This window comes from Hypanus sabinus, chromosome 8 (genome assembly GCF_030144855.1).
Source record: "Hypanus sabinus isolate sHypSab1 chromosome 8, sHypSab1.hap1, whole genome shotgun sequence".
Classification (NCBI taxonomy): Eukaryota; Metazoa; Chordata; class Chondrichthyes; order Myliobatiformes; family Dasyatidae; genus Hypanus; species Hypanus sabinus.
The window spans coordinates 22,907,311-22,932,715 of NC_082713.1; the positions used below are offsets into that span (position 1 = coordinate 22,907,311).

Consider the following 25,405-nt stretch of genomic DNA (forward strand, 5'->3'; position numbering starts at 1 on the left):
AAGGCCCTGTCCCCCACGCTGTACCTCCTGCTTTTAGTTGCCACAGGTTTACAGTCGGGGGTCAGGTTGGCGAACAGCGGTGGGGGAGGGACCTTGAGGGTGGAGAGGCTGCAAGTGGTGTCGGTAGCGCAACTGTCTGCATGATGCTGGGCGGGATGTGTAGTTCGGTGTGTGTGTGTGGTCAGTAGCGGGGTATGTGGCGAATACCCAACAAACTGAGGATTCCTGACAGTGAGTGGTGGGAGGGGCCCATCATATGCCATAGTCACACTTTCGAGGTGGCTCTGGAAGTCCAGCCCCAATAGCACAGGTGCACACAGATTAGGCATGACCAGCAGTTCAAAGTTCCGATATTCTGTGCCCTGAACCACCAATGTTGCTACACAACCCATCCGGATGTCTGTGGAATACTGCCCAGAAGCCAAGGTGACCCTCTGGCTTACCGGCTGTGTCACAAGTCCACAGCGTTGCACTGTGTCCAGGTCAATAAAACTCTCAGTGCTGCCTGTGTCGAACAGGCAGCTAGTCCTGTGCCCCTCCACCAGGATGTCCATCATTGACCTTGCGAGCTGGTGTGGGGTGCTTTGGTCGAGGGTTACAGTGGCCAGAGTTGAACTGCTGCGTTGGTGCTCGGTAAGCACGGGTGGGTCAGGGGCGTGGTATGTTGACACCGACAAAGATGGCCACCCACATCCGGGCATGCAAGATGGCAGCCCCCATGCCTCGCATGTGGCGCTGCCCGACCCCACTCGTGGTTTAGACTTACAGACTTTGGCGAAATGGCCCTTCTTCCTGCAGCTGGAGCAGGTAGGTTCTCAGGCCGGGCAGCATTTTCGGGGGTGCTTTTCAAGTCTGCAGAAGTATCACTGCGCAGGCTTTTGACTGGCCGCAGCTGTGGTCAAGTTCAGGGAGTTCGTGGAATCGCAACTGGCAGCAGCGTTGGCGAATTCGCTTGTGGGAACCGGCGGCGGTGGGGGATCGCGTGGCTGGACAGCATCAGCGTTGTGCAGTGCAGCCTCCAGCGTGTCGGCCGTCTCGATCGCCGAGCGTAAGGTAAGATCGGCTTTTTCCAGCAGCCGCTGACGCACATACACTGACCTGATTCCTGTAACAAAGGTGTCTCGTACCAAGAGTTCCGCATGTTGTTCCACCGTGAGAGTTTTGCAGTCACAAGTTCGGACAAATGTCTGTAGGGCTCAGAGTAACTGGGCGCTCGATTCTCCAGGCCGCTGTCATCGCATAGCTAAGCGATGTCTGCATAGACGGTGTTCACCAGCCGCAGGTACTGTCTTTTGAGGGTGTCTAGTGCCCCTTGGTAAGTCGGCAGGTCCCTGATAAGTGAGTAAACTTTCGGGGTGACCCTCGAGAGGAGAGTTCGGTGCAGAACAGTGGGTTCAGTTGCATTAACCTCCTCCAAGTATGATTGGAAGCATGCAAGCCAGACTTCAAAGGCAAGAGCTGCTTCAGGGTCTTGGGGGTCCAAATCTAATCTTTCCGGATGTAAAACACTTTCCATGTTTTAAAACTTCCAGTCAATAAAATTGATGCACCATCAATAGCTCACTCTGAGACGTAAAGGCGAGATATCGGCTTTTATTGTCTGGAAGAAGGAACAAGCAGTGGTTGACCACCATATTACATCCTGGAGACAGAGAGGCCGGGCTCAGGTCTCAATCGCCTTTATACCGGGGTCTGTGGGAGGAGCCACAGGAGCAGTCAGCGGGGGGGGGGGGGGGGCGTATCCAGACAGGTATATGTAGTTCACCACAATATTGATAGCGGCTCCCTGATGCTTGCAAATTATATACAATATCCTGGAAATCGATTTTTTGGAGAGGGAGAGAGAGGGAAGGGGAGCATCCTGATTGGTCTCTCTTTGTGCTAAGTAGACCTATCAGTTTTCTCTGTGGGCGGGCTTTACAGTCAATCTCAAAAATAATGACAGTGTTGCTCGCTGCACTGTTTACAACAGTGACTTTTCTATTGCCCGTGGAGGGTTAAAATGTAAAAGATATGTTGAGGTGAGTTTAACAGGTGTCATTCGTTCATTAGCATAGCTAACGTTATTTAAACTAGCCGGCTAGCTGCTAAGGAGCTGCTCTATTGATGTCCTACGTGATGAGGCCAAACTCCCTGTAGACTTGCTTAAAGTTGTAATAGGATTAAAAAAATGGCTCAATGATAATATAAGTACATATTTTAATGTCAGATTTTCTGCATATGCCCAATTTGGTTTTCAGATTAGACAAAATCACTAAACAAAGTATTACGTACACCAATGGAGGTCGACCGGAGGGGTGGCGATATGTGGCTGCGGATGGCGGGGGTGCTACCTTCCTGAAATGAGTTTTTGCAGGGTGGGATATCTGATGTTCTCTCCTCTCCCCAGAGCGCCAAAGCCTATCATCATTTGGTCAATTTAAATACTGGCCCAAATAGACTGAAAAGGTGGGGTGTCAGGATCTGGGATGAAAGCCAATTTTGCTTGTTCTACATGATAGTCACTACTCTCGCCGTGACGCTTAAGCTATGAAGACTGCCCCAGCTGCTGTGCTCCATGCCCGTTAATATGATGAAATGATAAGTGAGGCTTTGGGCCTGCTCCTGGCTGCTCTAGGGTTCGGATCCGAGGACTCAATTTTGGTTCAGAATGCTGTTGTTCACTTCAATTGCATGATTTATGTTTTTTCTTTTCATTCTCTCGTGCGTTGAGTGTAAGTCTTTTATTTTTATTCTTTTCTTTAATTGGATTCTTTCAAGTTTCTTGCTTTGTGGCTATCTGTGAGCAAGCAAATCTTAAGATGGTATAATTTATACATTCTTTGATAGTAAATGTACTTGAACCTTTGCATGACAGTTAGTAAATGAAACCAAGCTTCCATTGGTGACAAAAGTGATATTGGTTCAAATATATGACTGTCAGAGAGGATACGTGTGATAATGTGACTAGGTTTTTGCTGTGGTTACATTAGCCAAAGGTTAGTGAGCGGACCCAGTCATCCTCCTGTGCATTTCCTATAGCTGCAACTCTTTCTGCAATTTGGCAGTAGCAATTGACCTCAAGGCCTGGTTGAAGCAGTCTTCCCATGGGCAAAGGAGATTGAATGCAGCAACTATCCCTCAGCTAGACTAGCTACAGGAAAACCTGGATGGCCATCTGTAGACTGTTACTGTCAAAGGCTTTAAACTGGTTTAAATTGGATAGGTATATGGACAGGAAAGGAATGGAGGGTTATGGGCTGAGTGCAGGTAGGTAGGACTAGGTGAGAGTAAATATTCGGCACGGTCTAGAAGGGCCAAGTTGGCCTGTTTCCGTGCTGTAATTGCTTTATGGTTATAAGTGTCTCTGATTATCAGAGATACTTTAAGAAATTCAAATTAACTTCAGTAAATAAAAATTATTTTCAAAACAAAATAAACATTAAAATATCTTTAAATACTGCATATTAATTATGAAGATAAATGAATAAAAATAAACTACTGTTATTTTCATCACAGTCAAAAAGTCAAAGTAAAATTTATTATCAAAGTGCATATAAGCTATCATATACTATACTACCATGATAAATTTTCTTGCAGGCATTTTCAATAAAGAAATTCAATAGAATTTATGAAAAATTATATGTAAAAAGATTGACAATCAATATGTAAAAGAAGACAAATTGTGTAAATAAAATAAAGAAGTATAAATAATACTGAGAACATGAGTTTCAGAGTCCATGAAAGTGAGTCCGTTGGCTGTGGAATAAGTTCAGAGATGTGCTGAGTGAAGGTATCCTCACTGGTTCAGGGCCATGATGGTTATAGTGTAATAACTGTTCCTGAACCTGGTGGTGTGGGACCCAAGGCTGCTGTACCTCCTTCCCAATGGTAGTAATGAGAAGAGAGCATGGACGGTGGGGGTTCTTGATGATGGATGCTGTTTTCTTGTGATAACACTTCCTGAAAAAACGCTGTCAAGTTGAGTGTCCCGATTCAAATGAATAGAATTTCCTGTTGGATACTAAGTCCATCAGCTGCTCAGCTCAGTTTTGAGAGGTCTGGGGAGCCAACATCTGACCCTTCTCTGTCTGACCACCTCATTGCATGGTGTGGCTGTTAGTGTCAGAGGTAAGCTGTCCAACATTCTATTCCCTATAGAACTCTTTGGTCCAATCACTGGATTGAATGCAGATGACTGCAGTGCACCAAGGATCTTAAAAATCTGGATTAGCCCAGAACCTGTGGTACTGTAACTTTAATACACCCAAAGACTAGGTCTCCACAGCCACCTGTGGCAATGAATTCCACAGATTCACCACCCTCTGGCTTAAGAAATTCCTCCTCATTCCTCTCACACACTCTTCAGCTACCTCTTTCAGAACCCTCGGGTGTAGTCCATTTGGTCCAGGTGACTTGTCTACCTTCAGACCTTTCGGCTTTCCAAGCATCTTCTCTCTAGTAAAAGCAACTGCACTCACTTCTTCCCCTTAAATTTCTCGAACTTCTGGCATACTACTAGTGTCATTCACAGTGAAGACTGATGCAAAGTACTTAATCAGTTTGTCCACCATTTCCTTGTCCCCCATGACTACTTTTCCAACATCACTTCCCAAAAGTCTGATATGTACTCTTGCCTCTCATTTACTCTTTATATATCTGAAAAATCTTTTGGTGTTGTCTTTGAAAGCTTGCCTTCATATTTCATCTTTTCGCACCTTATGGCTTTTTTAGTTGCCTTCTATTGGTCTTTATAAACAGAGTGCATGGAGGGAAACTAATTTCTATGATGTGCATCAACAGTTCTCTGTAGTTTCTTGTGGTCTCATGCAGAGCAGTTGCCATACCAACCCATGATGCATCTGGATAGGATGGTTTCTATGGTGATTTGATAAAAATTGGAGATGGTCAAAGGGGATATGCATCTTTCAAAAATAACAGCATTGCTGAGTTTTCTTGGCCATGGCACTTATGTGGTTAGACTAGGACAGGATATTGGTGATGTTCTCTCTGAGGAACATGAGGTTTTCAACCCTTTTGACCCCAGCACTGTTACTGTAGACAGACATTTCGGTATCTCCCATCCCACCTTCTGAAGTCAACAACCAGCTCTTTTGTTTTGCTGATATTACAGTAAAGGTTATTGCCATGATCATCATGCTACTAGACTCCCTAGTCTTCCTGTATTCTAACTCATTGTTATTTGAGTTATGACCCACTACAGAGGTGTCATCTTCAAACTTATAGAGTTAGAGGCCATCATGGGCAAAGCCCTCCCTGCCACTGAACACACCTACATGAAATATTGGTGCAGGAAAGCAGCATCCATCATCAGGGACCCCCACCATCTAGGCCATGCTCTCTTCTCACTGCTGCCATCAGGAAGAAGATACAGGAGCTTCAGGACACACACCATCTCATTCAGCAAAGGTTACTACATCTCAACCATCAGAGGGGATATCTTCTCTCAATTATATACCAGCGATAATCTGTAATGGCAACTTAACCTACCAAGTGTTGAGTCTTCGGGAGGCGGAAGAAGACTGAGGCATTCAGGGGAAATCCACTCAAACTCCAAGCAGAACATACCATGGATCAGCTTTCACTCTCGGCCACGTCAGCGTTCAAGATTCAAGTTTACTCATCACATGCACATCAGAAAATACAATGAAACGTGTCATTTGCATTAACAACAAGCACACCCAAGGGTGTGCCAGGCGCAGCCCACAGGTATTGCCATGCGCTCCAGCACCAGTGGAGCTGTGAAGCAGCAGTTCCACCAGTCAGAGTCTTGGAGTCACAGAGCTACACAGCACAACAGCAAGTCCTTTTGCCTATCTTGTCCATTCCAGCCAAGATGACCATCTAAGCTAATCCCATTTGCCTCTGTGTTGCCCATGAAGGGGTCTGAACTTGGAATTTTAAAATATTGGCACTACTGGACTGGAAAATAGTATGGGTCAGCAATCTATGTCATGAACCATATAACAAAGCCAGTGGTCGATAGCCTTTACAATCAATCATATGGGACCAGAGGCCAAATCCAGATCTGTTTGTTACAACAATTGATTAACATATTAAAAATCTCTTCCCCCGCCCCCTTCCCCAGTAAGTGAAATGGTGGACCATGCCCCACATTGCATGACGCATTGTTATTAAAGTGATTAATCTGCAAGGAGGAGGAAGCAGTCAGCAGATGGGTGGAAGAATATGGAGAATACCAATGGTTCATCAAGCAGCAGGGAATGGGAGATGAAGGGAGAAAAATGGGATAAAAGTACATAATATTTAGAGGGAATTTAACCACACAAAAATTGATTTTGAAAGCAATGTAATTGGAAGTGCCTAAAGCAGTATATTAAAGACGCATTTACATTTGGCTATGAATGCGATGTAACTGTTTAATCACATAATGTTTAAATACAAGGTTTTATTCCCTGTTGACAAGATGTGTGTGGAACTTATATAAACAATATGACGGCCTGACAAATATTAAGGAGCTTTCCATCCTACAATTTTTCTTTGAAAATTTGGCTGCAATGTTGGCATAACATGCTCCAGTACCCAAGGACAATGGAACAGAGGCAATATGAGAGATGTAGGGAAAGAAAAGCTTCTATTTAAAGGATTTGTTTAAGGAAGAACATTAGGGCAGATTATCCAAATGAATGAGAAAAACAAATCTTTAATGAATTTTGTGGATAATCCCTGATTTAATTTTAAGTTGATACATTTAATGTGTGTAAATGCTGCTGACATTGTTTATGTTGTAACGTCAGAATCAAAATCAGGTTTAATACTACTGGCATATGTCATGAAATTTATTGTTTTGCAGACTCAGTACAGAGAAATACATAAAATACCTATAAACTGCAATAAGAAATATCTATATAATTTTTTTAAAAATAAAGGAATGCAAATGTAGTGAGGTATGAGGTTGGTTCATCGTTCATTCCTGCCTATCTCCTCTCTCTGAGTCTCCTCTTCCTTCCCTTTCTCCTATGATCTATTCTCCTCTCCAATCAGATTGCTTCCTCTCCAGTCCTTTAAATTTCATACCCACCTAGCTTTACCTGTCTCCTTCTAGCTGTCCCCCTGATGCACCATCAATAACTCACACTGAGACGTAAGGCGAGATATCGGCTTTTATTGACTGGAAGAAGGAACCAGGAGTGAGTGTCCATCATACTATGTCCTGGAGACTGAGGCCGAGCGTCAGGCCTCAGATCGCCTTTATACAGGGGCCTGTGGGGGGAGCCACAGGAGCAGTCAGCAGGGGGCGTGTCCAGACAGGCACATAGTTCACCACACCCTCTTCCCTTCCCCCTGCCTTTTTATTCTGGCATCTTCCCCCTTCCTTTCCAGTCCTGAAGAAGGGTCTGGGCCCAAAACATCAACTGGTTATTTCTGTAGTTGCTGCATGACCTGCTGAGTTCCTTCAGCATTTTGTGAGTGTTACTTCAGATATCTGATGTTCCGCTATCTTTTTCCTCAGTCATCCAAAGGTTGTGTTTGTGTGGTGAAGGTAGTGGTGAATCTAGTATCCAACCAGGACTCTCCCAGCATCGTTATAGATATCTAAGACACCTATAAGATATTTAAAATAGGTTTTCTAATCCTTCCATTGCAGTTCATGAAATTTCATAATGCATAGATTGTGTAAAGAAGGACAATGGCTTCCTTTTTGGGATATATATCAATGATTTAGATGAAAATGTGGATGGGTGGTTCTGCAAGTTTGCAGATGACACTAAGATCGGTAATGTTGTACACAGTATAAAAAGGTCTATTAAAGAATATTGCAGACTATAAATCAGTCTCCTCCAGCTGCTCCAGTTTTCTCACACATTCCAGAGATGTATGGGTTAGTAGTTAATAGATCATATGTGTGTCATTGGGCAGTGTGGATTCATTAGGTCGGAATGAACTGTTGCCTTGTTGTATCTTTAAATCAATAGAAATAAAAAGGAAACTTCAGTAGTTTCATACAAAAAATTGTCCAGTCAAATATTCCAGCCTCTAACACAAGCTGGCAGTGTTTTGATTCCATGAATGATAGAAATACTTCAAAAACAAGTTAAATCATTGGTTATCCAAGTTTCTTTCATTCATTTCCCATTAAATTAATCATTGTCTGACATCCATATGCTTTTGGCTTTCAGTTATTTGGGGAAATGTCCACTATTGTTTCATGTGGCCTTTATTTTAGGGTCAGAAAGATCTTCTGAAGGGCTGTTGACTAAATGTCTGATGATGAGGAGGAAGGGGGTTACGCTGGACACACATATCAAAATGAATTATCTCACCAGTATTTTTGCTGCTCCTGACAACAAAAGTGTTTAAATAAGCACAGGTAACCCTCCGGTTACTTTTCTTTTCTCCATCCTCCAGACTTACCCACTCATCTTAGAGATCTACTGTGATAAACATTTAAAACTGCAAATGCTGGAATACAAAACAAACTTAGAAACTCAGCCTGTCCAAGTAGCATCAGTGGAAAGAGAAATCAAACAATGTTTTGGGTCAGAAAATCGAAAATCTGTTCTGAGGAAGGAGTAATGACTTGAAATGTTGACGGGATTCTCATCTCTCCCAGGTGTTGCCTAATTGGCAGAGTTTTTTCTGCATTTCCCATTTGGTTTTGTTCAGAATGCTGTGTTTGCTTCAATTGTTTGCAAGATTTGTAATTTTTTCTTTCTCTTGTGCATTGAGTGCATGTCTTTTACTTTTATTTTTATTCTTTAATTGGATTCTTTCAGGTTTCTTGCTTTGAGGCTAACTGTCAGCAAACAAATGTCAAGGTTGTGTAATTTATACATTCTGTGATAACAAATGTATTTGAATCTTGAATCTTTAAATCTAGTTTGGTGTCATATGTGCGAGTACAGTGAGGTACATTGATAAACTTCCTTACAGCAGTTTCACAAACATGTAGGTTCAGACAACACAGAGAACATCATTAAAGTTCAACAAAAATTTATTATCAAGGTATCTATGTGTCACCAAATATTACACTACGATTCATTTACAAAATACTGGAGGAACTCAGCAGGTGAGGCAGCATTAATGGAAAGGGTAAAATCAATGTTTTGGGCCAAAGCCCTTCATCAGGACTGGAAAAAAATGACAAGGAGTCAGAGTAAGAAAGTGGGGGAAGAGGGAGGAAGAACCACAAGGTGATAGGTAAAACCGAAAGTTGGGGAGGGGTGAAGTAAAGAGCTGGGGAATTGATTAGTGAAAAGGATACAGGGAGAAGGGGGAATCTGATAGGAGATGACAGAAGGCCATGGAAGAAAGAAAAGGGGAGGCCCATTAGAGGCAGGTGATAGGCAGGTATGGAGATGAGCTGAGAGAGGGAAATGTTGAAGGGTGGAGGGTACTACCAGAACTTTGAGAAACTGATGTTCATGCCATCAGGTTGGAGACTGCCTAGACTGAATATAAGGTGTTCCAACTCCTCCAACCTAAGTGTGGCCTCAATGCGAAGGTAGAGGTGGCCATAAACTGACATGTCGGAATGGGAATGGAAAATGGGATTAAAATGGGAGGCCACTGGAAGTTCTCACCTTTTCTAGTGGACAGAGTGTAGGTGCTCAGCAAAATGGTCTCCAAATCTGTGTCGGGTCTCCCCGTTATACAGGAGGCCACACTGGGAGTACCGGATGATGACTCACAGGTGAAGTGTCACCTCACCTGGAAGGACTGTTTGAAGCACTGAATGGTAATGTGGGAGGAGGTATAGGGGCAGGTGCAAGGATAAGTGCCAGGAGGGAGATCAGAAGGGTGGGATGAATGAACAAGGGAGACACAGAGGGAGTAATCCCTGCAGAAAGTAAGATGGAGGGAAAGACATGCTTGCTGGTGGGTTCCTGCTGGAAGAAGTTATGGAGAATTATGTGCTGGATGCAGAGGCTAATGGGGTGATAGGTGAAGACAAGAAGAACCCTATCCCTGGTAGGGTGGCGGGATGATGGGGTAAGAGCAGACATGCATGAAATGGAAGAGATGCAGTTGAGGGCAGCATTGATGGTGGAGTAAACAAAGCCCTTTCTTTGAAGAAGGTCTATACCTTCTTAGCTCTGGAATGAAAAGCTTTATTCTAAGAGCAGATGCAGCAGAGATGGAGAAATTAAGAGAAGGAAATGGCGTTTTTACAAGCAACAGGGTGGGAAGAGGTATAGTCCAGGTAGCTGTGGGTTTATAATAAACATCAGTAGATAAACTGTCTCCAGAGAGATCAAGAAATGGACCAGGTAAATTTGAGGGCAGGGTGGAAGTTGGAGGCAAAGTTGATAAAGTCAACGAGCTCCTCATGGGTGCAGGACACAGCACCAATGTCGTCATTGATGTAACACAGGAAAAGTTGGGGAGCGATAGGGTTGTCAGAGGTTCCAGCCAGACAACGCTAGGATGCAGAACTGGCCTGACAAGTGGCAGATGGAGTTCAACCCAGATAAGTGGTTCATTTTGGTAGGTCAAATTTGAAGACAGTATATAACATTAATGGTAAGACCCTTGGCAGTGTGGAGGATCAGAGAGATCTTGGGATCTGCATCCATAGTACTCTCAAAGATGCTGCACAGATTGATATTGTTGTTGAGAAGGCAAACGATGTGTTGGCCTTCATCAACTGTGGGATTGAGTTCTGTGAAGTAATGTAACAGCTATATAAGACCTTACTTAGACCCCTCTTGGAGTACTATGCTCAGTTCTAGTCACCTCACTACAGGAAGGTTGTGGATACTACAGAGAAAATGCAAAGGAGATTTACAAAGATGTTGCCTGGATTGGAGAGCATGCCTTATAAGAAAAGGTTGAGTGAATTTGGTCTTTTCTCCTTGGAGCGACAGAAGACGAGAGGTGACCTGATAGAAGTGTATTTGATGAGAGGCAGTGATTGTGTGGATAGCTGGAGGCTTTTTCCCAAGGCTGAAGTGGCTAACATGAGGGGGCAGAGTTTTAAAGTGCTTAGAAGCAGATACAAAGGGGATGTCAGGGGTAAGTTTTTCACACAGAGAGTGGTGGGTACATGGAATGCACTACCAATGATGATGGTAGAGGTGCATACAATAAGGTCTTTTAAGAGACTGTTAGATAGGTACACAGAGCTTAGAAAAATAGAGGGCTATACAGTATGGATAGGCAGTTTCCAGGTTACATGGTCAGCACAGCATTGTAGGCTGAAGGGCCTCCAATTTGCTGTGATTTCTTTGTTCTATGTTCTATACCAGTGTAGGCTTGGAACATAGACTGTTCCACGTAGCTGACAAACAGGCAGGCATAGCTGGGACCCATGCTAGTATCCATGGCTACCCTTTTTGTTTGAAGGAAGTGGAAGGAACTGAAGGAGAAATTATTAAGAATGAGGACAAGATGGGGGAGAGCGATGGTGGAGGGGAGCTGGTTGGGTCTAGTGTCCAGAAAGAATCAGAGAAGTTTCAGGCCTTCCTTGTGGGGGATGGAGGTGTATAGGCACTGGACATCTAATTTGAAAATAAGATGATAAGGGCCAGGAATCTTGAAATCATTGAAAAGATCAAGAATGTGTGAAGCGTCACGGATTAGGTAGGAAGGGACTGAAGCAGGGTAAGTTAAAACTGAGTTGAGGTATGCAGATATAAGTTCAGTGGGGCAGAGATAAGAAGAAACAGTGTATCTACCTGGACAGGCAAATTTGTGGATCTTGGGTAGGAGGTAGATGAAGGGCTCTTCAACTTTTTTTGCAGTCCTGATAAAGGGTCGCAGCCCAAAAAGTTGGCTGTAGTCTTTCATAGATGCTGCCTGGCCTGCTGAGTTCCTCCAGCATTTCATCTGTGTTGCTTGGATTTCCAGCAATTGCAGACTTTCTCTTATTTGGACTTAGATTCATCTTCTTGCAGACATTCACAGTAAAACAAAGAAATACAGTTGAGTCAATGAAAGACTGACAAGCAACCAGTGTGCAAGTTGTGCAATCTGTTGTACATAAATTAGGCAAGGCAGTGAAGAGAAAAAGAAAATGTCCAAAACAAGACAACGTGTAAAGGAAATATCAGCAACAATTCCATGGTGGTGCTATGGGAGCCTGTAGTGTTCCATTGCTGAGGTAAGATTAGAGTTGTGCAGGTCATTTCAAGAACATTATGGTTGTGGGAAAGTAGCTGTTATTGAACCTGGTGAAGTGGGACTTCAGACTGCTTTGCCACCTACCTGACAGCAGCAGCAAGATGAAGACATGACCCAGATAGTGGTGTTCCTTATTCAATAGGTTGTTACTTCAAAGAGCTTGTAATTATTGTCATCCCACAGTATATATGGCTATATCAGGTATAACCATATAACAATTACAGCATGGAAACAGGCCATCTTGGCCCTTCTAGTCTGTGTCCGTGGTATATTTGTTTCATATATACCATAGAACCATTTAATTCCACAAATCCAGGTGTTCCCATCCTGGGGTCCACTGACCCCTCAGTTAATGGCAGGGGCCATGGCATTTTAAAAAAAAATTGGGAACTCCTGCACTTATCCATTAAATTGGCATAAATATGAGTAGCAAATCATAAACACAAGAGATTCTGCAGATGCTGTAAATCTTCAGCAACACACAAAATGTTGGCAAAGTTCAGCAAGCCAGGCAGCATCTATGGAGGGGAATACTCAGTCCTATTGAAAGAATGGTCTCGGGCCAAAACGCTGACTGTTTATTCCCCTCCATAGATGCTACCTGACTTGCTGAGTTCCTCCAGCATTCTGTGTGTGTTGATAAATATGAGCAGCAATTTTTCTGAATCAGTAACACAACGTATTCAGTTTTTTATAAATTTCCAGCAGTAGATTACATATAGATTATGACATGTTTTTATGCTGCACCATTGACCAACAAAACAGATGTTTGTATGTTATCTTGGTAACTGAAACAGTTAATAATTTAAATTGCAGATTTATAAATGACATAAGCAGGTTTAATCAAAGAATGGAAATATGTAATCACACCAACTGCTTGAGTTCACAATTCAAAGCAAATTTACTATCAAAGTACATATATATCACAATATACTACCTTGAGATTCATTTTCTTACAGGCATCAAGAAAAATAGAGAAATAGAGTAGAATCAATGAAAAACTGCAGACAAAGATTGACAAACAACCAATATGCAGTGTGGAAATGTTACATAAATACATGGTAGTGTAATGGTTAGCACAATGTTTTACAGTACAAGCGACTTGGGTTCAATTCCTGCTGCTGCCTGTAAGGAGTTTATGTGCTCTCCCCGTCACCGCTTGGCTTTCCTCCGGGTGCTCCGGTTTCTTCCCACAATCCAAAGACGTACCAGTTGGTAGGTTAGTTGGTCATTGTAAATTGTCCCGTGATTAGGTTAGGAGTAAACTGGGGACTGCTGGGCAGTGCAGCTCAAAGGGCCAGCATGGCCTATTCCGTGCTGTATCTCAATGAATAATAAACAAACATATGAAGAAATAAATATAATCGTGAAAACATGCGGAGTCCTTGAAACTGAGTACACAGCTAGTGCCTTCTTTCTGTGATTTTAGATGGCTCATGGCAGCTTAGCAATTAAATTTCTCAACCAGCAACCAGATTTTTGAACTACTGATCGAGGCCCACAAGTTCAAAATCCTGCTATTAGGGCTGAGGATTTAAACTCCAGTAATTAAATAAATCTGGAATTTAATAGCAAATCCTTGTTTTGGTAACAGAATACACAAAATTACTGCTTTGTCTTGAGAAAACACATCTGATTCACTGATGTCAGTCTGGGAAAGAAATCTGCCATTCATTCCTTGTCTAACTTCTATGTGACTCCCAATGGCCTCATCATTTCAGGGACAATTACAGATGAACAATAAATGCTGGAATTGATTACAATATTCACATCCTGTGAACAATTGCATCTATGAAAAAGACATTACTTTTATTTCCATATTTAAGTGACATTTGAACCATTTGTGAAGAAGCACAATTTGTAATTTCACGGTCACCCATGTCCATCACTCTATTAAAGTCAAAGGATCAACCCTAGTCCAATGAGGAATGCAGAAGAGCATGCCAGGAGCGGGGGTGGGTATAGATAAAGTTGAGGTGCCAGCTTGGTGAGGCAGTGGCACTGGTTTGCACCGTATCAAACAGTGAGATTTGTTGTCAGTAGACCATGCTAAATGATCACTAAACAAGTAAATCTAATCAAATCTCTGCAGTTCTAGAACATTCAGTAATGAATAGTGGCATGTAAATGAACAGCTAAGAGATGGTGGGGTCTCCCATAACATCACCAACTTCAATGAGAACCTGCCATTAGTGTCATAGACACAGCTGAAGCAGTTGTGTCTCAGAAGAGATGAGGAGCTGATCCGCCCCGCCCCTCAAACATCACTAAAGCCAGCCCTTGCCTAGTTCAACTGACAGTGCTAGAAACACCAAAGGCTGTGATTCCTGGCAAAAATCCCAGCTCCTGTGTGATCTGCACTACTAACCAAGGAATTATGCTTCAGTTAAAAATTGGAATCCATCCAGCGATATGGAGAATTGCACCAGTTTGTCTTATTCAAGGGAAGGGCAATTCCAATGCATCTCATTACCAGCCCATTAGTCTACTCTCAGTCATCAGTAGTATGATGGAAGATGCTGCCAACAACATGATAAAACCTGTTCAATACAAAAGCTGCATAGGACATATAGGCCAACACACACAAAATGCTGGTGGAACACAGCAGGCCAGGCAGCATCTATAAGAAGCACTGTCGACATTTCAGGCCGAGACCCTTCATCAGGACTAACTGAAAGAAAAGATAGTAAGAGATTTGAAAGTAGTGGGGGAGGGGGAAATGTGAAATGACAGGAGAAGACCAGAGGGGGTGGGATGAAGCTAAGAGCTGGAAAGGTGATTGGCGAAAGTGATACAGAGCTGGAGAAGGGAAAGGATCATGGGATGGGAGGCCTCGGGAGAAAGAAAAGGGGAGGGGGGGGAGCACCAGAGGGAGATGGAGAACAGGCAGGGTGATGGGCAGAGAGATAGAAAAAAACAACTAAATATGTCAGGGATGGGGTAGGGAGGGAAGGAGGGGCATTAACAGAAGTTGGAGAAGTCAATGTTCATGCCATCAGATTGGAGGCTACCCAGCCGGTATATAAGGTGTTGTTCCTCCAACCTGGGTGTGGCTTCATCTTGACAGTAGAGGAGGCCATGGATAGACATATCAGAATGGGAATGGGACGTGGAATTAAAATGTGCGGCCACTGGGAGATCCTGCTTTCTCTGGTGGACCGAGCGTAGGTGTTCAGCGAAATGGTCTCCCAGTCTGCATCCGGTCTCACCAATATATAAAAGGCCACACTGGGAGCACCGGACACAGTATAACACACCAGCCGACTCACAGGTGAAGTGTCGCCTCACCTGGAAGGACTGTCTGGGGCCCTGAATGGTGGTGAGGGAGCAAGTGTAAGGGCAGGTGTAGCACTTGTTCCGCTTACAAGGATAAGTGCCAGGAGGGAGATCGGTGGGAAGGGATGGGGGGGGACAAGTGGACAAGGGAGTCGTGTGGGGAGCAATCCCTGCGGAAAGCAGAAAGGAGGGGAGGGAAAGATGTGCTTGGTAGTGGGATCCCGTTGGAGGTGGCGGAAGTTACGGAGAATTATACATTGGACCTGGTAGGTGAGGACACGGGTAACCCTATCCTGAGTGGAGTGGCAGGCAGATGGGGTGAAGGCAGACGTGCTGGAAATGGAAGAGATGCGTTTGAGAGCAGAGTTGATGGTGGAAGAAGGGAAGCCCCTTTGTTTAAAAAAGGAAGACATCTCCTTCATCCTGGAATGAAAAGCCTCATCCTGAGAGCAGATGTGGTGGTGACGGAGGAATTGTGAGAAGAGGATAGTATTTTTGCAAGAGACAGGGTGGGAAGAGGAATAGTCCAGGTAGCTGTGAGAGTCTGTAGGCTTCTAGTAGATATCAGTAGATAGGCCATCTCCAGAGATGGAGACAGAAAGATCAAGAAAGGGGAGGGAGGTGTTGGAAATGGACCAGATAAACTTGAGGGCAGGGTGAAAGTTGGAGGCAAAGTTAATGAAGTCAAATGAAGGGCATATAGGAAGAGGTCCTTTAATCCAACTTATCTCATCTGCCTGCACATGGTCTTTATCTCTGCATTTCTGCCCATTCAAGGGGTGTCTGATAGCTCTGAGTCTATACTCACTGAAACTTAGAAGAGTGAGCTGAGGGGAATTTCATTCACACCTATAGAATATTGAAAGGCCTAGATAGAGTGGGTATGGAGAGGATGTTTCTAATAGTAGGTTTCAAGATTTTTATAAATCTTTATATCAATCAGAATTTGATGGCGATCTGTCCATGATGGATAACTTTTTTAACAATTTGAATATTCCCAAACTGACAGATGAAGATCGTAGCTTGTTTGATGCTCCTATCTCTTTGGCCGAAATAGGAGAGGCCATCTCATCAATGAACTCAGGGAAAGCTCCTGGTCCTAATGGTTATATTATAGATTTTTTAAAAACTTTTTCTTCTTTGCTTTCCCCTTGGTTATGTGAAATTTTTAATGATGCATTTGTTAAGAAGAGATTACCTCAGTCTTTTTATGAAGCTGCTATCTCTCTAATTCTTAAAAAAGATAAGGATCCCACTTTATGTGCATCTTATCGCCCTATATCACTATTAAATGTAGATTCTCTTACAAAAATTTTAGCTATTAGGTTAGAAAAGGTATTATCACAGATTATTTCAGAAGACCAAACTGGTTTTATTAGGAATCGGTATTCCTTTTTTAATATTAGAAAATTGATTAATATAATTTATACTTCATCACCCACAATTCCAGAATGTGTTATTTCACTAGATGCTGAAAAAGCTTTTGATAGAGTTGAATGGGTATACTTATTTAACACTTTGAGATATTTTAATTTTAGTCCTAATTTTATATCATGGATCAAACTAATATATCATAAACCTGTTGCTTCTGTTCTTACAAATAACTACAGATCTTCTTTTTTTCAATTATCTCATGGTACGAGACAAGGTTGTCCCTTAAGTCCTTTATTGTTTAATATTGCATTAGAACCTTTAGCCATTGCTATTCGTGAATCTCCTAATATTTTTGGTATTACCCACAATGAGAAATTATACAAGTTATCACTTTATGCTGATGACTTGTTGTTATATATTTCTGATCCTGACAGGTCTATTCCTGCCATTTTATCCTTGTTGGCTCAATTTGGTAGTTTTTCTGGTTATAAACTAAACTTGGATAAGAGTGATTTATTCCCTTTAAATGTGCAAACTTTATTGAATGAAAGGATACCATTTAAAGTTGTTGATGATAACTTTATCTATTTAGGTATAAAAATTACCAAGAAATATAAAGATTTATTTACATTGAATTTTTTACCTATGCTTTATCAAATTCAACAACTTACTACAAGATGGTCTCCCTTATCCTTATCATTAGCTGGTCGGATTAATGCTATTAAAATGATGATTCTACCGAAATTTTTATATTTATTTCAAGCTTTACCAATTTTTATTCCTAAATCTTTTTTTGATAACATTGATTCAAAAATTTCTTCATTTGTGTGGCAAAATAAAAATCCTAGGTTAAGTAAAAAGCAATTACAAAAATTTAAAAAAGACGGTGGTTTAGCTCTACCTAACTTTAGATTTTACTATTGGGCGAATAATATTCGTAACTTAATTTATTGGAAATCAGATTTGGATTCACCATTGTGCCCATAGTGGGTAAATTTAGAATGCAATGAGGCACAGGGATATTCTCTATTCTCCGTTCTGGGTTCTTCTCTTTCTGCCGATTTAGTTAAATTCAATAAACAGATATCCAACCCTGTTGTCAAACATACATTATGAATTTGGTTTCAATTTCGTAAATTTTTTACTCTGAAAAACTTTGTTCTTGATAGCCCTATTTTACTTAATTTTTTTTTCAAACCTTCTTTGACAGATCAAGCTTTTAGCATATGGAAAAGGAAAGGTATAAAATGCTTTCGTGATCTCTTCTTTGAAGGTAGTTTGATGTCTTTCGACCAACTTTCCAACAAATTTGAGTTACCTAAACCTAACTTTTTTAGATATCTACAAATTAGAAATTTTTTACGTAAAATTCTACCATCCTTCCCCAATTCAACTTCAATAGACTTTTTAAGTATGATTTTTACCTTAAATCCCTATCAGAAGGGATTAGTGGCTTTTATTTATAATATGATTATGAAGATACAACCAGAAATATCAGGTAGAATTAAACAAGAATGGGAAAAAGAACTTCAATATAATATATCAATAGAAAAATGGGAAAAAAATTTACAAATGGTTAATTCTTCTTCTATATGTGCTAAACATGCTTTAATACAATTTAAAATTGTACATAGAGCTCATATGTCTAAAGATAAGCTTGCTCGATTCTATTCTCATATTAGCCCTCAATGTGACAGATGTCATTCAGATGTGGCTACATTGACCCACATGTTTTGGTCATGTCCCACTTTACATAACTATTGGAAGGACATATTTGCTACCATTTCCTCAATTTGGAATATCGATTTACAGCCTAATTTTATTACTGCAATTTTTGGTATACCAAATGAGGATGGTAATCAGTTTTCCCCTTCAATTAGACAAATGATTGCTTTTGTAACATTAATGGCCAGAAGGTCTATATTACAAAATTGGAAAGAAGTAAATCCTCCTACCACGTTTCAGTGGTTCTCTCAAACTATTTCTTTTCTGAGCTTGGAAAAAATTAGAAGCACTATTTTTGACTCATCAATTAAATTTGAAGAAACTTGGGGACCGTTCATTCGACATTTTCATATGAATTAATTTGGCCTCTTCCAGACCTTCTCTCTACTTATACTTGTTCAGGTATGGAGTTCCGGAGTTTTTGGCACTATCATATACAAATAAACTGTTATTATTGCCCATGTTAGTTTAGTTTAGTATTTTTTTTCTTCTCTTAATATATATTTTTTGCCTGTATTTCTATAATTTTTTTCTTTTTCTTTTGACAATTATTTTTATTTTCTTTTTCATATAATTATTATAGACTTGATTGATAATGTACTATGTTTTTCTGTTGATATTTTAATAGGATATTGTTATCCTACTATTAATTCAATTTCAAGTCTTATGCATTTATAACCTATTCATTATTATAGTATGTTTTTTTTTATGTATATGAAATTCAATAAAAAGATTGAAAAAGAAAGAAAGAATAGTAGGGTAATCCAGGACCAGAGGGCGCAGAACCAAAATACAAAAACTCCCTTTAGAACGCAGATAAAGAGGAAGTTCTTTTGCCACAGGATGGTGAATCTGTGGAATTCATTGCTATAGATGGCTACGAAGGTCAAGTGAATAGGTGTATTTAAAGCAGAGGTTGATAGGTTCTTGATTAATGAGGGAGTCGAAGGTTATGGGAAGAATGAAGTTGAGACGAGTAGTAAATCAGCCATGATAAAATAGTGAGGTAGACTTAATGGGTCGAATAATGACCTAATTTACTCCATGTTTTATGGTTTTATGTTTTTATGGTTCATGTTCCTGTCTGAATGCCATTTAAACATTCCAATCATATCTGCTTCTACCACCTCCCCTGGCACTGCCCTTACTCTGTGCAAAAAACTTGCCTTGCACATCTTTAAAACTTTTCCCCTCTCACATTAAACCTTTGCCCACTAGTATTTGACAGTCCTACCCTAAAAGAGAACTCTACCTACCCAATCAACAGTGTGCCGCTCTTAAACTTCTACCAGGTTGACCCTCAACCTCCAGCGCTCCAGATCCAGAAAGGAAGCAACTGAAGAAAATGGCTCACCATCGTCTCTCAAGCGTAATTAGAGACTGTGGATAAATGTTAGCCGCCAGAAGAATTAGAAACATAAGAGCAAAAGAAAGGGAAGCGGTATGGAGCTTTTACCTCAGTACCACTTTCCTGCCTTAACTTATATTCTTTAAAGACAACTTCTGAATATCAATTTCATACTTGGTCTGAGTGTCCAGAGTGTGACTGGGGAGAAAACTCCAAAGATTCCTTTGAAATTGTGGGGTGAAGTAATTTCTTCTCATCCTACTGTCCTGAAAGGTGGATTCCTTATTCTAGAATGTTACCCCTGCTCCAAGATATTTTAGCCAGGGAACATCAATTCCATGCTGTCTTGTTCCAAGTCTGAATGTGCTTGTCTCTTACCCTTTTAAATACACAGAAGTATGTAGTCTTTATTACCTCTGCTCATGTGACAAAACTGCCATTGCAGCTTTTTAGAGCTCTGATTATTCCACGTTCACAATATCTTGTTCAGTTCTGGTCACCTCATTATTGGAAGGGTGTGGAAACTGTATAGAGAATGCAGAGGAGATTTACCAGGATACTGCCTGGACTAGACAGCACACTGAATGAGGAAAGGTTGAGCAAACTAGCCTTTCTTTTTCAGAGTGAAGCAAGATGTGGGATGATATGTTAGAGATATAAAAGTTGATGAGGCCAAGATGGAGTGGGCAGCCAACACCTTTATCCCAGGGTGGAAATGACTAATTTGAGACGATGTTTACGCTCTCTTTTGCAAGTATATCCTTAAGAAGGGATACCAAAACTGTAAACAATATTCCGGATGTAAATTCAATAGGGCTGTCCCTAATTGGAGCAGGATGCCTCAACTCCTGCTTTCAAGTCTTCCTGTAAAAAAGGCAAATATACCATTTCCTTTCCTAATAACTCTTGGGATTTGCATAGTAACGTTCAACAATTCAAGTACAATTAATTACCTCTGAACATCATCTTTCAAACTCTCATCATTTAAAATATACACCACCTTTTTATGTTATCTACCAAAGTGGAAGACATTAAAATTTTTCACATGGTAGTTAGCCGTTATATCTTTGTTTTTTCCCTTAACCTGCCTTTATCCTGCTGTCTCTGTCCTCCTGGGCCCTCTTTGAAAGCTGTCTATGCATCATCAGCAAGCCTGCAAAAACTATAGTGAAACTTGTCATCCAAGGTATTGCTATAGTTGGTGAAGAGCTTGGGCCCCTTCCCCATTCCCTATGATACTCCTATTAGTGATAGCCATCTACCCCAAAATTTTCTACCCCTCTTTTCCTATCCTTTAACCAATCCTCTGTCCAGCTCAATATATTACCCACTAAGCAAAATAACAACTTCTGATGCACCATCAATAACTCACTCTGAGATGTAAAGGCGAGATATTGGCTGTTATTGACTGGAAGAAGGAACAAGCAGTGAGTGACCACCATACTACATCCTGGAGACTGAGGGCAGGGCCCAGGCCTCAATCGCCTTTATACAGGGGTCTGTGGGAGGAGCCACAGGAGCAGTCAGCAGGGGGCGTGTCCAGACAGGTATATGTAGTTCACCACAACTTCAAAGACAGATTTTTTTATATTTAGAGATTCAGTTCAGTAACAGGCCCAACAAACCCACGTCACCCAATTATACCCACGTGACCCAATTAACCTACTAACCCGAATATCTTTGGAATGCAGGAGGAAACTAGAGCACCTGGAGGAAAGTCACATGATCATGGGAAGACTGTGCCGCCCTCAAGTTAAATTAATCAAAAGATTTCCCATTCAGAAATTCATGTTGGCTCTGCCAGATCTTATCCTCATTTTCAAAGTACCCTGTTAACACTTCCATTAAAAAATTTCAACCAGGGAACACACACCAGTCCTCACAGAGGACTGTGTGTGTGTGTGTATATATAATGTCTATTTATTTATTTATTTATTTATTTACTGCAATTCTCAGTTGTTTTTCTCTATTATTATGTATTGCATTGTACTGGTGCTGCAAAGACAACAGATTTCATGACACATGCCAGTCATTTTAAACCTGATTCTGATTGAGATTTTCCATCCTACTCTCAATCCCAGATTTACCTGTCTCCCCTTCCTTGAGTAGTAGGGCTACTGTTGTTGCCTTCCACTGTCTGAAAGCTCCTATCAAACTTACACAACTTCAGTGTTGCTTCGATTGAATTAAAGAGTTCACCCTTCCACTTCTGAAATGATTCATGAAAACCAACAAAGAGAAATGAAACACTTTAAAAAAGGACTTTCCTAACTGAAATTTGAAAAAATACAGATTTGCCACACCAAAGTTCAGGCTTGTAATCCATGAATTCCAATATTATTTTTACCAAATATGGTTATTCAAAAGACTTATGGACATTAGAATGCACTTAGATAAAAGGTAAGGAAAACTGGGTCCAAAATTGAGCATAATGGGCTAGTATGCTTTAATATTCTTGGCTGTAATGTCATGTTAAAATAACTTACTTCAACCTTTGAAGAATAAACAAAGCTTTAAGGGCATGGGTCCTTATACCTGACCACGTGATAGTTTTATGCTTTGAAAGTGGTATCCAATGATAATGCTTTAAAAGAAGTGCATGAAGCCTTCCAACCTCATGGTAGGGTAATGGTGAGCACAATACTTTACAGTACCAGCGATTGGGGTTCAATTCCCGCTGCTGTCTGTGAGGAGTTCGTACATTCTCCCCGTGGCCATGTGGGTTTCATCTGGATTTCCTCCCACAGTTCAAAGACATAGGTTAATTAGTCATCGTGAATTGTCCTATGATTAGGTTAGAATTAATTCAGTGGTTTCTGGGTGGCATGGCCCAGGGGGCCTATTCCGCACTGTATCACAATAAATAATAAACTAAATAAATATGCCATTAGATTTATGGACTTTTGTTAAATATGTTTTTTTCCTCTCTTTTCTGACCTCTGACCCCCAACCCAAATATCCCCTCCTTTGATCTTTTAGGCAGTCTACAAAGCATGGCTGTGTTCGGAGTATTTCAAAGCCTCACAACTTCTGTGTCCTCGCAGGATTCCTTGTAAGCAATACTGCCTGGAAGTCCAGGCCCGATGTCCATTTATTCTACCAGACAACGATGATCTAATCTATGGCGGGTTGCCGAGCTTCATCTGCACAGGTACAGATCTGACAGCAATATGCAATAAAAGTGATATAGCTCTAACTTAATGCTTGTAATATTTGCAAAAATATCTTCTAAAGTGCTTCAATCACTACCTCCAAAGTCCCTGAGTATAGCCAGCCTCTTTGTGTTACTCCTGGACAGAGAATTGCAGCAGATTCCTCACAGTTGATCATAATCTTCTCCCCACATGCAACATTCAAATGAATGTCAAATCAAATGCAATGTACTTCCGATGCCTGGAATCTAAAATTAAATGCTGGAAGAAATTAGCAAGTCGCTTTCTAAGTTCTTATCCTCAAGTATTTCTTTCCACAGATGCTGCATGTCCAGATTTCTCACATTGAATCAAACCTGAGAACTCGTATTAGATTAATCATGAACTGTACCTATTCCTACGTTTTTATTATCACCCAGCTTTCTAAAGGTAGAAATAAATGCCAAAAATTATCACTCTGCAGGTCAGGCAGTATCTGTGGAAAGCAGTATAGTAAATGTTTCAGATCCTCCTAGACTGCTGGGCAGAATTTTCTAAAGAGGATCCAGGACTTGAAATGGTAAGTGTTGCTCATACACAGATGCTGCCTGAGCTGCTGTTTGTCTTCATCATTTTCTGTTTTTACTTAGTTCCGTTCTTTGCCTTAGCTCATCTAGTCTGAAATTCTTATCCCCATCTTTCTAACCTCTAAACCCCAGACTTAAACTATTTGAATATACCACCAACTGGTTGCTATCAATCTGGCCGCTGTAACCCTGGAATTATCTAAAAATTCTAAACACTAGAGATAGGGTAGATACTGGAAATCCAGAGTAACACACGCAGAGGAACTCAGCAGGTCAGGCTGCATCTATGGTGAAGAATGAAGTGCTGAGATTTCAGGCCAAGTCTTGTTGATAGATTCCTTTTCAGAGAAGCTGCCTGACCTGCTGAGTTCCTCCAGCATTTTGTGGGTGTTGCTCTATTATCCAAAATTCTTTGTTTTATATCATATCTCAACCCACATTACCATCACTCTTGTGTTCCTTATATCTCTATCCTTGATGGTCTCCATAAGTTTAAGCAAAACTTTCGTTTTAAAATTCTTATTACTATTTCTGAAGATGGCCAGAGTCTCGTTCTTGTTCATTCGGTACTCAACAACTTTTGATATTGTTGCTTATCCAGCTTTGACTTCTTGAGCTACCAAGTTCCTCAGCTCTGTAATTGTCTTCTAATGTTTCCATATGCAACAACCCCACCCACCCCACCCCGCTTTCCCCCCATTTAAAACACTGTTTAAAAGCTACCTCTGTAATTAATATTTGGCCATCTGCTGTAATATCTCTTTAAGTACATTATTTCAATGTTTTTATTAAGTAATATCTTGTGAAGAACCTCAGAAAATTGTTGGTATGTTAACAATGGTATCTAAATTAAGATTATTGTTGCTGTTAACTTGTATAATTCCAGCCTACGCTGTGTTAACCCAAACAAGTGCAATTCACAGCAAGAATCAATGGATTCTATTTTAGTTTATCTCACACAGTTGAAGTTATGAGTTTTAAACTTAAATATAGCACTCCAGATCTGCATTGGTTCAACCTCATTTCATGCCTTGTCTTTAGAGGTTCTTCTAAAGCAAATACATTTAGTAAAAAGCTGTCAAGTCAATCGGAATTATTGTTGCATTTAGAATACAAGCCACAGAACATACAAATAAGAAATATCTAAAGGAAATGCTGTTAAAAATTCTCAACATAATTCCACATCTGATAAAAATCAAAGCAAAACTTCGGGTGATGGACACCTAAAACACAAACAGAAAATGCTAGGAAATTCAGCAGCTCAGGCAACAATTGAGTAAAAAGAAGCAGTTATGAAGTCTGGGTGATGTTGTAGAGTCAGGCTGCATTGTTCGTATAGTCAGCTAGATGATACGATATGACCCAAATTTTACCTTGGCAACCTGTCATGCTGACCAAGGAGTTTAGCTAACTACTTAATGGCTACATCATCTTAGCCTCTAATTGGCACTCTGTTGAAAAGAGAAAGTGAGTAAGTTGCAGAGAGTGTGGGATCTGGCAGCCAGAGGGAATAAACAGAATGCCTATAAGGAGCTAAAATGATGTGACCATTAAATAAGCAGCTAAGCTCCTTTGTCTGCCTGACAAGTTGCCATATGAAATTTGGGTGATGCTGTATCACCTAGCTGACTGTTCAGACTATAATAGTATGACCAAACAGCATCATCTGGACTTCATAATGTTTTTTTTTTCTACAAATGTTGCCTGAGCTGCTAAATTTTCCAACACTTCCTGTTTATACTAAAAAGCTGCAATCAGGAAGAAAGCATAGGAGCTTCAGGACTCACAGCACCAGGTTTGGGAACAGTCATCACCCCTCAACAGTCAGACTCTTGAACCAGAGGGAATAACTACACTCAACTTCACTTGCCCCAACATTG

The 25,405-nt window shown here is 40.9% G+C and overlaps 1 protein-coding gene across 1 annotated transcript in view; it reads left to right on the top strand.

The window, feature by feature from the left end:
- The first annotated feature begins 5,646 nt into the window (after positions 1-5,646).
- Positions 5,647-25,405, top strand: part of LOC132397873 (NALCN channel auxiliary factor 2-like) — a 62,690-nt gene continuing 42,931 nt past the window's right edge. Inside the window, exons 1-2 of the mRNA XM_059976630.1 lie at positions 5,647-5,709; positions 22,787-22,958. Of these exons, the coding sequence (XP_059832613.1) occupies positions 5,647-5,709; positions 22,787-22,958 (235 nt within the window). The remainder of the gene's footprint in view (positions 5,710-22,786; positions 22,959-25,405) is intronic.